The sequence below is a fragment of the Rutilus rutilus genome (assembly GCF_951802725.1).
Source record: "Rutilus rutilus genome assembly, chromosome: 15".
NCBI classification, from domain to species: domain Eukaryota; kingdom Metazoa; phylum Chordata; class Actinopteri; order Cypriniformes; family Leuciscidae; genus Rutilus; species Rutilus rutilus.
Window position 1 is genome coordinate 27,552,186 of NC_140220.1, and position 12,455 is coordinate 27,564,640.

General features: G+C 37.2%; 1 protein-coding gene across 4 annotated transcripts in view; it reads right to left on the bottom strand.

The window, feature by feature from the left end:
* daam1b (dishevelled associated activator of morphogenesis 1b) overlaps nucleotides 1-12,455 on the bottom strand; it is a 76,323-nt gene that overhangs the window by 34,449 nt on the left and 29,419 nt on the right. For all 4 annotated transcript variants that reach the window (XM_084431497.1, XM_084431499.1, XM_084431498.1 and 1 more), the window contains exon 2: nucleotides 3,352-3,624. In XM_084431497.1, the coding sequence (XP_084287623.1) occupies nucleotides 3,352-3,534 (183 nt within the window). In that variant the 5' untranslated portion in view covers nucleotides 3,535-3,624. The remainder of the gene's footprint in view (nucleotides 1-3,351; nucleotides 3,625-12,455) is intronic.

A 12,455-nucleotide genomic window follows, 5' to 3' on the forward strand; every position in this document is an offset into this window, starting at 1 on the left:
TCTTTTCCATGCAATTACACAAGCTGAGTCCATACACTTATTTTTACGCATATTTTGGGATATCGATTCCTTGAGATGGAAACGGTGCTTTTTCGCAAATGCGAATGTTTACATGTTTGCATTTTTCGTACATTGAGACAATTCGCAACTTTGGATGGAATAATAATTGTATGGAAAAGAGCTACCATTAGGCTACATTCTGTTAAAATTCTTTTTTTTTGTTCAGAAGAAAGTAAGTCATGCAGGTTTAGAAAAACTTGAGAATGAGTAAATGATGACAGAATTTTCATTTTTGGGTGAACTATCCCTTTAATGGACCGCTCACATAATCCTTGCCAGGTGGGTTGGGTGGTGGGATGGACCCCTATTTATAAGCTATTGCTTTTTGGGAGTCCATTTTTTTACTTTGAACTGTGGTGTGTACTATAGTAGTAGCTGCAGCTGAAATGTAATGTGTTTTGTACTGCATAATTTATACTGCTTCGAAAATGTAGCTGAGTAACTGAGTAACTACTTTCAATTGCTTAACACCTTTGGCAAGATATGGACTGAAATGGTAGTGATGCCACAGAGCCGGGGTGCAGTCAAAGATTTCCTTTTCCCCATTCTCTCGTGTTTTGTTTTGACGTTGGCTATAAGCTCCTGCAGATCTTGTACAACAGTATCCAGCTTGAGTTGGCACGCTGCATCTTATTTGTTTGTAACTCAAGTTACTTGAATTGTGATGACTGATATATTACCATATTTTGTGTGGGTAATGTGTTGTAGTCCTTGGCTGCTGAAAAAGTAATATATTTTGTAACTTGTTACTCTTGTAATATGCTACCCCCAACAATTGTTTCTGATGTAGCAACAAATGCAATGTGTGAAATTGTGGAAATAAACTAAACTAAACTAAACTAAACTTAAAGGGTTAGTTCACCCAAAAATGAAAATTCTGTCAGTAATTACTCACCCTCATGTTGTTCCAACCATGTAAGTCTTTCGTTCATCTTCGGAACACAAATTAAGATATTTTTGATGAAATCTGACAGAATTTTGACTCCTCCATAGGCTTCCAGTGTGACCGAAACTCACCGGCCCAGAATAGTTATTAAAACATCGTTAAAATAGTCCAAGTAACTACAGTGGCACTACATTAAGTTTATCATGCGACGAGAATACTTTTTGTGCGCAAAAACAAACAAAAATAACGACTTTATTCCACTTTTCATTTCCTTCTCTCTGGGCCTCGTAGTGTTTTTGCGCTGCGCGTCTGTGTTGCACGTCATCACGCAACACACACATGACCGGCGTCGGCCAATAGTGAGCCTACGTGGTGACGTGTAACACAGACGCGCTGCGCAAAAACACTACGCAAACCAACTAGACATCCAGAGAGAAGGAAATGAATAGTGGAATAAAGTCGTTATTTTTGTTTGTTTTTGCGCACAAAAAGTATTCTCGTCGCTTGATATACTTAAGATTGAGCCACTGGAGTCACTTGGACTATATTAACGATCTCTTTAATAACTTTTCTGGGCCAGCAAGTTTCGGTCACACTGGAAGCCTATGGAGGAGTGAAACATGGCTCAGATTTCATCAAAAATATCTTAATTTGTGTTCCGAAGATGAACGAAGGTCTTACGCGGTTGGAACAACATGAGGGTGAGTAATTACTGACAGAATTTTAATTTTTGGGTGAACTAACCCTTTAATTCTATGTCATAAAAGGATTATAATGCAAGATTTTTGGATGAGACTCAAATGATGTATCTGGGGCCAATTCTAACACAACAGACCTAATCTAATCTCCTGAAAAAAGACACATATCATAGCTAAATCGCATGGAAACTCCCTCCATGTACCTCATTATTTTCACTTTATCCTGAAAAGCCCCTTTGTTCTGAGTGTATTTTTGTAATTCTAATGTCCTCAGTGGGCTGAATATGATAAATTTGTAAGAAGACTTCGCCAAGCTCTGACATGAAGCAAAATTTGCATAATAACCTCCAAAAAAAACCAGAATAAATGTCAGCTATAGTACTTCAGATAATTAGCCAGGTATCTTCTACTAAAACATAATATTACTTTCATGCAAAACTATGTGAATAAGCAGGCAGGTTGCCACTTACGCAACAACGGTTTACAAATTCGACAATAACTTGCCAGAACGGCACGTGCTGAGAGCATGAAATCTTTCTGTGAGGGCTGTGAAAAAAAGAGCAACTGCTGCTGCTTTGTGTTGTACATCAGTTCGAACCCAAGTACAGGGAAAGAGAGGTTAAGAATGGGTCAGACCAAAAACAAGCAATTACTCTGCAGTGCAGTCCAAGACACAAGGCCGCTCAATGGGGCCCATTGATGTGCAAAGTGGAAGCTGGCAGAGATGAAGAGACGAGAGAGAGAGAGAGAGAGAGAGAGAGAGAGAGAGAGAGAGAGAGAGAGAGAGAGAGAGAGAGAGAGAGAGAGAGAGAGAGAGAGAGAGAGAGGCAGAGTCTGAAGCATGCCACAGTGCTGCGATTTCTATTCAAGCATGGATTAAAGACAACACTTTTCATTAATCAATTACAGCTCTTTAGTTACCCTAAATTAGAGAGCAAACAAAGAAGGACTGAGTATATGGAAAATAATGGTTTGTTTCTTCATTAATTAGCTATACTTGCAACATATAAAAATGATATCCATAGCAGCTTAAATAAATAAATATTATTATTATTATTAATGGGACAATAATATAATTTAATATAATATATCTTATTTTTTACAATACTTTAAAACAAAAATCTTTTATTCAGCAAGGATACATTAATTGTTTAAAAGTGAAAGTAAAGACAAAGATTTCTATTTCAAATAAATGCTGTTCTTTTGAACTTTGAAATTTTAGACTTTGTTAGCTCAGAATTGGTCCAATAAAAAAAATACTATCAGATACAACTTTTGAATTTAATTATGTATTAGTAAATAAATACTGAAATGACCATAAACTAAGATTAATAAATGCTTAAGATGTATTATTCATTGTTAGTTCACTAATTAAGTTAATTAAAGTTAACAAATGGAGCCATTTTATACAGAGTTCTCGGTTTATTTTAATTTGAATATTTTACAAAAAAAATTTAGCTGTATTTTTGATCAGATAAATGCAGCCTTGCAGAGCTTAAGAGACGTCTTTCAAAAACCAAAAAAATGGTAATATAATATAATATATAAATGATAAGTTCTGGCAGATTAATAAACAAGTTTTTTGTTATTAAGGTTTGTTAAAGTTTGTTATTATAATTATCAAATGTCAGATTCACTGGTCTTCACTGACAGAAATCTGAAGAGAAAAAAAAAAACTGTACAGAAATGTTAAAGGTTTACACCTACCACCAGCTCTGAGAACATGGCGTCCAGCTCGTCATAGTTGGGGATGGGCAGCGCGGGCTCCATGGCCTGCAGGGCGAAGTCCTCCCGCAGACGGTAGGTGATCTCTGGGTGGTCACTGCTCTGGAAGCAGCAGAAGAAGAAGGACGCGCCATGCCCTCCGCCTCCGCGTTTCCGTGGCGCCATGGCTGCTTCAGAGCGGGGGATTAAGGGATGATGGGAATGAGGGAGTGCTGGTCCTCCCCCAGGTGAGAGCAAAGCGTGGGTCACTCAGCCCTGTAAGAAGACAAAAAGAGAAACTTCGGTCAAGCCATGAGATCTTTTCTCAGTACAAAGACTTTCATTAGCCCTGATAAAAAGTCCAGGCAACAAACCAATGATCTAACAGTTCAGCTTAATCTAAAACTCTGAATGAAGACGTCAGCACAGAATGATTCCACTATGCCTAGTCAACACCACAAGTAGTCTCATAACGTGCATGTAATCATCTGATTGCCTCATTCCAACTAACCACATCACAGGAGTGACTATGGACCACAATGCATCACTCCCTACATTGGATTATAGAGGCTGTGCAAATTAACACATCTTGCATCCACATGTGTAGGGCCACATCTAAATTTAGGACAATAGAAAGCAATCCTGGGCTTTTCATAAAAAGCTTTTCATAAGATCCAAACTTGACAAATAAGAGGATAAAGACGGGGAGTCAATGGGTGTTTACAATAAATAATATGAAGGGAAAAAAAGTGTTAAAAGATGTAAAATATCTTGGAAATGCAATCTTTGTATCATTTTGTAAAAAAATAAAATAAAATAAAAAGATTTATTATAATATATTAAATTGTTATGACATATTTTCCATGTTATTGCCTGTTTGTCGGAGCACATGACTTTGTATGACAACCTTTTTATGTCAAATTTATAATATATTTTCCAAATATTAATAAGGAATTGAAAAAAATATATAATAATAATAATAATAGTCTATTGATAATAATAAACTATTATGACAAATTATTCATTATGGTTTTCTTTTTAAAAATGTAAATTAACAACCTTTCTTTTTCATTATGATATCAGGACAGTTGTAGCCTACCATATGTATCATTCTGACATTTTGATTTTATGCTAGGGATGCACCGATATGAAAATTTTGGCCGATACCGATAACTGATAATTCTTTATATTTGAAAGCCGATAACTGATGTATTGGCCGATAAATCTAAATCCAATTTTGTATATAATTTTTGAGAGCCTGATTACAAAAACAAAAGTCTCACCTCTCTTTATATTATACTCTCAGAATAAAAGTATATAGCCTATATGACAGCACATGTTGCACTTAACTGTATTTTCCTTTTTGGAAGTGATTCCAATAATTTTTAAAGCAATTTAAAACCATCATGGCAAACAGTGTGCATCTGAAGTGTCTCAGCTCAAGGAAATAATCCACTATTTATCGGCTTTAATATATTGGCAAAATTTTCTTATTGGGCCGATAACGATAACATTAAAAATGAACATATATCAGCCGATACAGATATGGTGGCCAATATATCGTGCATCACTATTTTATACCCCCCAAAAATGTAATTCATTTTAATTCAGAACATGCTCATCAAAGAAGAGGTGTATTCAAGCCATATATGTACACAGCATGAGTAACATATGTATGTACTTAAATACATTGATAAATTTCTTTCTCAAAAAAGACTTTCATATTATTGACCCTATTGCCATTCTATAATAAACTCAATAATCCAAGACTAGCCTCTCATGTTTGACATACTTTCCAAAAATGCAGTATGAACAACTGCTATAAGAACAGTGCGTGTACGACAGAATCCACTAGTAACATCTGCCACTCAAGCCCAGCAGCAGAAGGGCCATCAGCTGTCCTAACGGCTTTGCATTTGTGGAAACATAAACAACACATGGTTTGAACAACGAATACACAACGCTCACAACTTTGAATCTGCTAAACCAGCAAGACTCTCTGCCTTCGAGAGGCGTACAGGCGTGCAGGTGTGTGCAAACACCTGTGAGGCATTTCAGCGCAGATAAAGTGAGTTTGCCCTGTGGCTGTGAGCCAGGGAAGATGATTCTGATCACAGATGGCTGCCCTGAGGTCACTGCGAAATGCATTGTGGGAAAACGGTCCAGCAATTCCAGATAAAAACCTGACAGAAGATTTAGTATTATTCTAGGAAAAAATAAGAAACGAGGAATGAGGAACTTAGGAGAAAAATTAAAGCGAATGAGAGAAAGTGTTTTCAAATAACTTCGGTGGAGATATAGATGCTCCTAGCCAAGTCTTCCATTGAGTGGGCGAGTCTGGCACCGATGCCCCTTCACCGCCTGTCGGTCACCAATATAAATCGACACAGCTGGAGTACAGCTGAACATAACGCCCCTCCGCCAGTCCGTTGCCACAGTGGAATTCCCAGCTGCCCCTCCCTGGAATTAGCGTTGCTCCAATCCCAACTACAACTTAAATCTCTATGGGTTTTACATGTTAATACTGTATGTTTCGTCTTTAGCAATGCAACGGAGGTAAACATGCAAGATGCACTTTGAAGAAGAAGAAATTAATACTTCTCGCAAGGATGCATTAAATTGTTCAAAAGTGACATATGAATCTGGATATGGATCATGTGACACTGAAGACTGGAGTAATGGCTGCTGAAAATTCAGCTTTGCCATCACAGAAATAAATGGCATTTTATAATATATTAAAATAAAAAAATTATATTGAAATAATATTTCACAACATTACTGTTCTTACTGTATTTTTGATCAGATAAATGCAGCCTTGGCGAGCATTAGACTTCTTTCAAAAACATAAAAAAAAAAATCTTACTGACCAACCATGAACATCATCAGCTCATCCAGCTGATCCGTTACTCGCCTCACCCAGCAGTCAACGTCTGGTTGCACTTACTAACATCCTGCATACCAACAGGAGCGATCTGGTTGGGTGAACTCTGAGATCATCCCTCACTCCATGAAAGACCCCGCATTCCTTCCCCTCTGTGGTGTGATATCACAACATGTGCCCTGTGGTAGAAACCTGTGGCCCTGGAGTACACCGAGACTCCTTTAACCTGCTGTCCGGAAACTCGATGCTACAACGCTAGCTCAGATTCTTGTCTAACCTCTGGCTGACTCCAAAGCTGATAATAAAATAACCTTTAACAGCATTCGACCATAAGGTTAGCATCAAAACAATTTGGACTCGTGAGTAATCAGTGTCTCTGATAAGAGGAATGCCATCGAGGCGCAGTTATCGACATGGTTTGTGTTCACACACAAAGTAATTTTGTATTTTTTCCAGTATTTCTGAGAATGTTTTTTATTAATATTCATTTTTATTATAGTTTAATTACGCTTATTTTTTTTCTTACCACAGCAACATTGTTTTTCTTGTTCAAACAGAATCTAGCTTCATGCAATGAGGGTTATGTGTATTTTTAGTTGTTGTTTACTTCTCAAATTTCATCAAGACATTACTAAAGAAATTATAAATATAAAAAATATTAAATATTTTTAAAAAGTATCATAAAATATTACATTTATTTAATTGATTATGCTATTAAAATAATTAAAATATTAAAATAAATATTAAATATTACTTTCTACAAAAATACTGATTAGAATTTATTTATTTATTGCTCTGTAAAATGAGAAGAGAGGTGTGCCATAACTCTAAAAAGGCCGGTAGACATAGCGGCGAAAAAGTTGCACTTGAACACCGCAAAAACTATAACCGACGGCCAAAAGCATGTACATTCTGCACCTGTGTGAATGATAATAACTGTCCACAACAGCAGATGACAGTAGTCTGTGTTCATCTTTCAAAAAAGGGAATTTGAACTAGGAATGCAAATATACAAACCATAAAAAAAGCAGCGCTCATTTACCATTTTGAATATAAATCCTGCTGATCAGTTTGTCTTATAATATTTAGGCTACATATGACCATGTTGTTGTTATGAAAATATTTGCGTATTGGAATGCTCCGAAAAGATGAAGATGTAGGTCAATTTATAAGTGCCTTCTTTGTGTGCCCTCGTCTTTGTCATTTGCTTGCTTTGTCACTTTTTCTTTTTCTTTTCATGCACTGGTTTACAAAGCTGACAGCCAATCAGAGTGATCTCTTTTCCCGACGGTCCAACGCCGATTCAACATGCTCAATCAGCCAACCAGCGCTCACCGACTGCCCGATGTTGGCTAATGGCCGACTGTCGGCTTGGTGTGTCCCGACCCTAAGGGTCTGTGTGTACTGTGGTGTGTTGTAGGTCAACACAGACTGGGTGGATTTTGAATTTGCGAGTCAGATATGGCCAATCCAGCCTGTCTTTGTTTTTTGTCTTGCCCAGTCTTTGGAAATCTATGCTGTGGTTTATTCCAAAGTGGTGATTGGAGAATTGCACTGCAATTGGCCCTGACCAGAGAAAGGTAGTTATGGCTGGAACTGCAACAGTAAGAGACAATGAAATGAATGAGGATTCAATGCACATACAAATTACCTTCATTTTCACCAAAGTGGAATAGATAACCGTTACAAAGTCTGACATTCTCACAGTCATCAGACAAGCACTAAGACAAACGTTTTTTAACATACTAAAAATGCAATACTACTACTTAGGAAATGTTTATTGCAACATTATTTCTTGGTAATCCATGTTTCTAGTTCTATCAGTGCAAAGTCACAAACTATTAAGAAAACTGACAGAAACAAGCAGAGAGCTTATATGCTTTTTATGCTAGATTACTGTAAATAAAGAAACAAACCATCTAACCTAGAGGCTATAACCTGTCATCATACATCCTAATATGATATTTGATTCCATCACTGTTTAACATTTGGCATCCATTTAAGCAGCCCAAATTTCACAGTCCAGATTACAAACTGAAACCGAAGGAGTTATGACTTGACACACAATATGATCTCTTCTTTCTTCCTATTTAGCTGACACAACAAACAGAGGCGATCATGTGACCTGACTGCTTTGCATAAAACAAAAAACAAACCACCATTCCGCCACGTGACTGCCACAGGGGTCGCCGCTTAATCTTTTACAGGCGGATAATGATTAAGCAATAAGTAATTACTGCTGATGCAATAGACTAAAAACGCGATAAAGGCTGCATTTATGTGCCTATAGTATGTGCCTGATGCATTAGAATGAAATACAGTAGGGTCAAGAGTTTACTGTAAATCACTTCCTTGTCCTGTTGTTTTCATAGAGGTGCAAGGTGTACTTAGCTGGAAGACATATGAGCAGGAACAAGCAGTCTGAAGAATTTACTGAGACATATTTGAGACTTCACACAGGTACTATCAGGAGAATCAGAAATGATCTACTGACTGACTCTAATTGTTCCATTTAGTAATCTTAAAACACATAGCTCAAACAGAAATATGATCAAAATCTGATTACCTTGTTACCTTGTTGTTATGTCTCAAACTAAATGGAAAGAATGTCAACAATAAAAGAGCCACCAGAAAAAATTAGTCAGTCCAAAGAAGATAAACAGGAAGTCGGTGAAGAGAGAAAAACACTTTTATGACATGTCACAGCTCTCTGAACCTTAGTTTGAGGAGTAACTACAGCTAAAAGTATACCGTTATTACTGCTAGACTATTTTTAAATGAGCGTAGCTACTGTCATGTTCCAGATATTTATTGCTTTTCCAAGTTACCTTTTCACTGTTTTTCATCATGCACACATTGCAAGGCTAAGCACAGCTAGGCTAAACAGCACTCGGAATCGGTTTGTTTCTTAACAAGAAAAGGGTTCAAATAAATGATTCACCAATTCAATTCCCGAGTCCCTGTGCACTGCCTACATGTTCTTTGAAGTGTAATATTTTGCTAAGTGCTGTCTGACAATTTGGTTTAGTAATAAAAAAGTGCCTGTCCATTTTACAATGGAAAAAGTATTTTTTGTTTCCGAGTTATAAGCCATGTATTAAACCAACACATTAAATTAGGTGAATCACATTACTTTGATTTGAAGCAAAATTATTATTTTTTTTTTTACAAATTAGACAAAAAGACAAAAGTACAGAGCTGTGTTCTTAACGGCTTTAATGAGGGAAAGAACTATCCATGCTACAGTCCCATTAAGCACTGTGAATGACACTGGGAATGCTAGTTGAGATTCTCTGATAATTGGAGATTTCTCTGCAGACTCATGGGTAATGTAGTGTTTCTGCAAGAATTTCCACTGTTGAACACAATTATAAAAATACAAAAAAGTAGAAATAATCAAGGCTGATGGCTTCAACAAAAGCATACACCATCGATTTAACAACCTCGTAGCTCACAGTAAGCGAGCCTTTTAAGGTTTAAAAGTTATTGCTCAAAATCAATTGCCCTATGGAGAAAACGAATGAGATTTTAACTTTCGGAACACGACTGTTGTACTCCACTTACATTTAATCATTTAGCAGACGCTTTTATCCAAAGCGATTTACAAATAAGGAGAACAATATAAGAAATCAAACCATCAATATGGCGACAATAAGTGCTGTTACAAGTCCCAGTTGGTCTAGCACAGTTCACGTAGCAAGCAAGGTGTGTTTTTTTTTTTATAAATACATATAGTAAGTGTTAGTATCAATGGTTGAAGTGTTGACGAAAAAGTTTCTTGAAAATGGACTCAGCAGCTGGGGTTGAGTTAGACCAGCATGGAACAGTCAAGGTAAAGTTCTGTGAATGAAAGTGACACATAGCTCATAGCTTGCGAGGTTACAGTTTCACAGTAGCTTCCCCAACTCTTGACAACACTGTCCAGAGAAGGAAGTTTAAGCATTTCACGAGTACTTGAATTACTGATCTAACAAATATAATTTTCTTTGTCATCATCAAAAAGCACATTTTCATGTATGTATGAGTATGTGTGATGTTACTAAGCATTTTTCACAAGAATTAAGACCTTTTGTTTGTTCAAAATGGGGAGTGGTAATGTCAAGGGATTTATACAAAGGAGTTTAGTGTTGATCGCCACTGTAAGCCCACTGGTGTACGGAATACAGTAACTGCATTTATCTTCCAACTCGGATCACCTTTGGCCCTGCTGAGGGTTTAACTTCCCCGTGGGCCTGTCCTGACAGGCCACATTCCGCACATTGTCAGCCGAACTCAGCACAGCGCCACTGCCATCTCATCATGCACACTCTTGTCACTCTTCCTGTGTCCTCAGGGCACTAATGGTAATTGGGTTCAAGCCTGCGCTCGAATCAAACACCCATTAGACTGCTTCTGTTGTTTTCATGTCACATCTTCCTTGTAAAAGACAATACTGTTTTAACAAAGGCTGTTTCACGCCACACGCACAAGTAGAACAGCAACAGAAAGTTTACTTTGCACTTTCTATGAAAAAATATATATATTTTGGCTATTACATTGAGTCTGAACTGCCATAAATAAAAAATGGTTATCAGGAATGCCCATTGAGAATTATTTTCTCTAATTTACATGAGGAAGGAGATTGCATGTACATACATACACATGACATTTAATCTACACAAAATAGAATCTAGCTGTAAACAGCTTAAATCATCTGGGTTCAGTCAGATTTACTGAAAAGGGCTGTTTTTGTGCCACAAGCCTCTTATTTGTATGTATCCGTTTACATATTTCATTACATACTGCTGTATGTATTGTGACTCAACTTAAAGAGATTATCACACACACCCAAGTCATTCTAAACCAACTATAGCAACACTACACCTGCAGACAAAGGGAGGAGATACAGTGACATTTAGTGTCTGTTGTTGGTTTGGAGATCAACATTAACATCCTTCCAGTCAGCCAGGTCATCAGGATTAAAGGGAAATGAAAGAAAAAAAGTTGAATGACAGGAATGAGAGCCATGTGTCAGGACATATCAGGTGTTAATTTATCCACTGTGACAGGCTGGATTGTCTTCCCCTCATCAGGAAGGCCTGTACAAAACAAAAGCATTTCTGTCCCACTGTTTCAGCATTCTATTTTCTCTCTCTCTCCATCCATCTTTTCGTTTATTTTCTCACCTCCTACTCAGCAAAAACTAAGTGTACTTTATCAGATAACTTGGCTGGAGTGATGCCCAGATTAGCTAGGGAAGACTTTATATCATACACAAAGGATGCAGTAGAGGACGCGTCTGTCACAATTTACAGTTCTTATAAAATAAGAATCATTAAAAAAAAAAAAAAAAAAAGAGTAAATATTAACTACACACTGCAACAACTGCCGCAGTGGCAGTTAAAGCACAATACGCACTTGCAATTCCAGTCCAACAGTGTCTGCACCAATTCACAGATGTGAATTATTGTAGGCAATGTTTACATTCAGTTGCCTGGATGCTGTACATCACTGTATCCAACGTATAGTCAACAAGATCATTTCTGGGGTGCAGATATCACTGTGTCCTGGCCTGGGACAGTTCTGAGAGTGACTAGCAAGTAGCAAATCAGATTTTCTCTCAGAATGCTGACACCAGGGCATCCAGGGTTATAGCAGCTTTTTACTATGTACTGGCCATGTGTTAATCTATTTTATGGCTGTAAGAATGCCAATTCACTTGTCTGAAGCATTTAGTTTTTATTAATGTAACTAAAGAGTTTATTCTATAACTAAAGAGTATTCACACTGATTAAATCGCAAAGGTCACAGGATCGCTATACAGTTGGTTGCTAGCAGGAGTTGCTACTCAATTTCTGATTTCATTGCCACCGATAGTCGCTGCATTCATTGGCCATTTGCATAAAGTTATCCTCCGCTCAACTTAGATGCATTGTCAATGGTTGATGTTGCTAATGTCACTACAAATCACCCACTGTCATTGATAAAGAATAGCTTCCGCTCAATTTGATGCTGCAAATCGATTTAAGTGTGAACAGCCATTAAGTAATGGCCACTATGCCTTGATATTATTGAGCAGCAAATTGAGCAGTGATACCTCGTTGATAAAAGCTTTTGTGGTCAATAAATAGTGTACAAAACTCTCAATTAAAAGAAAAGAGGTCAAACCAAGCCCAGAAATCGAGAAATAATGGACATGTCCCAAATTACACTGTCAGTTCTTGCCATCCTCCAAGTCTACACTATG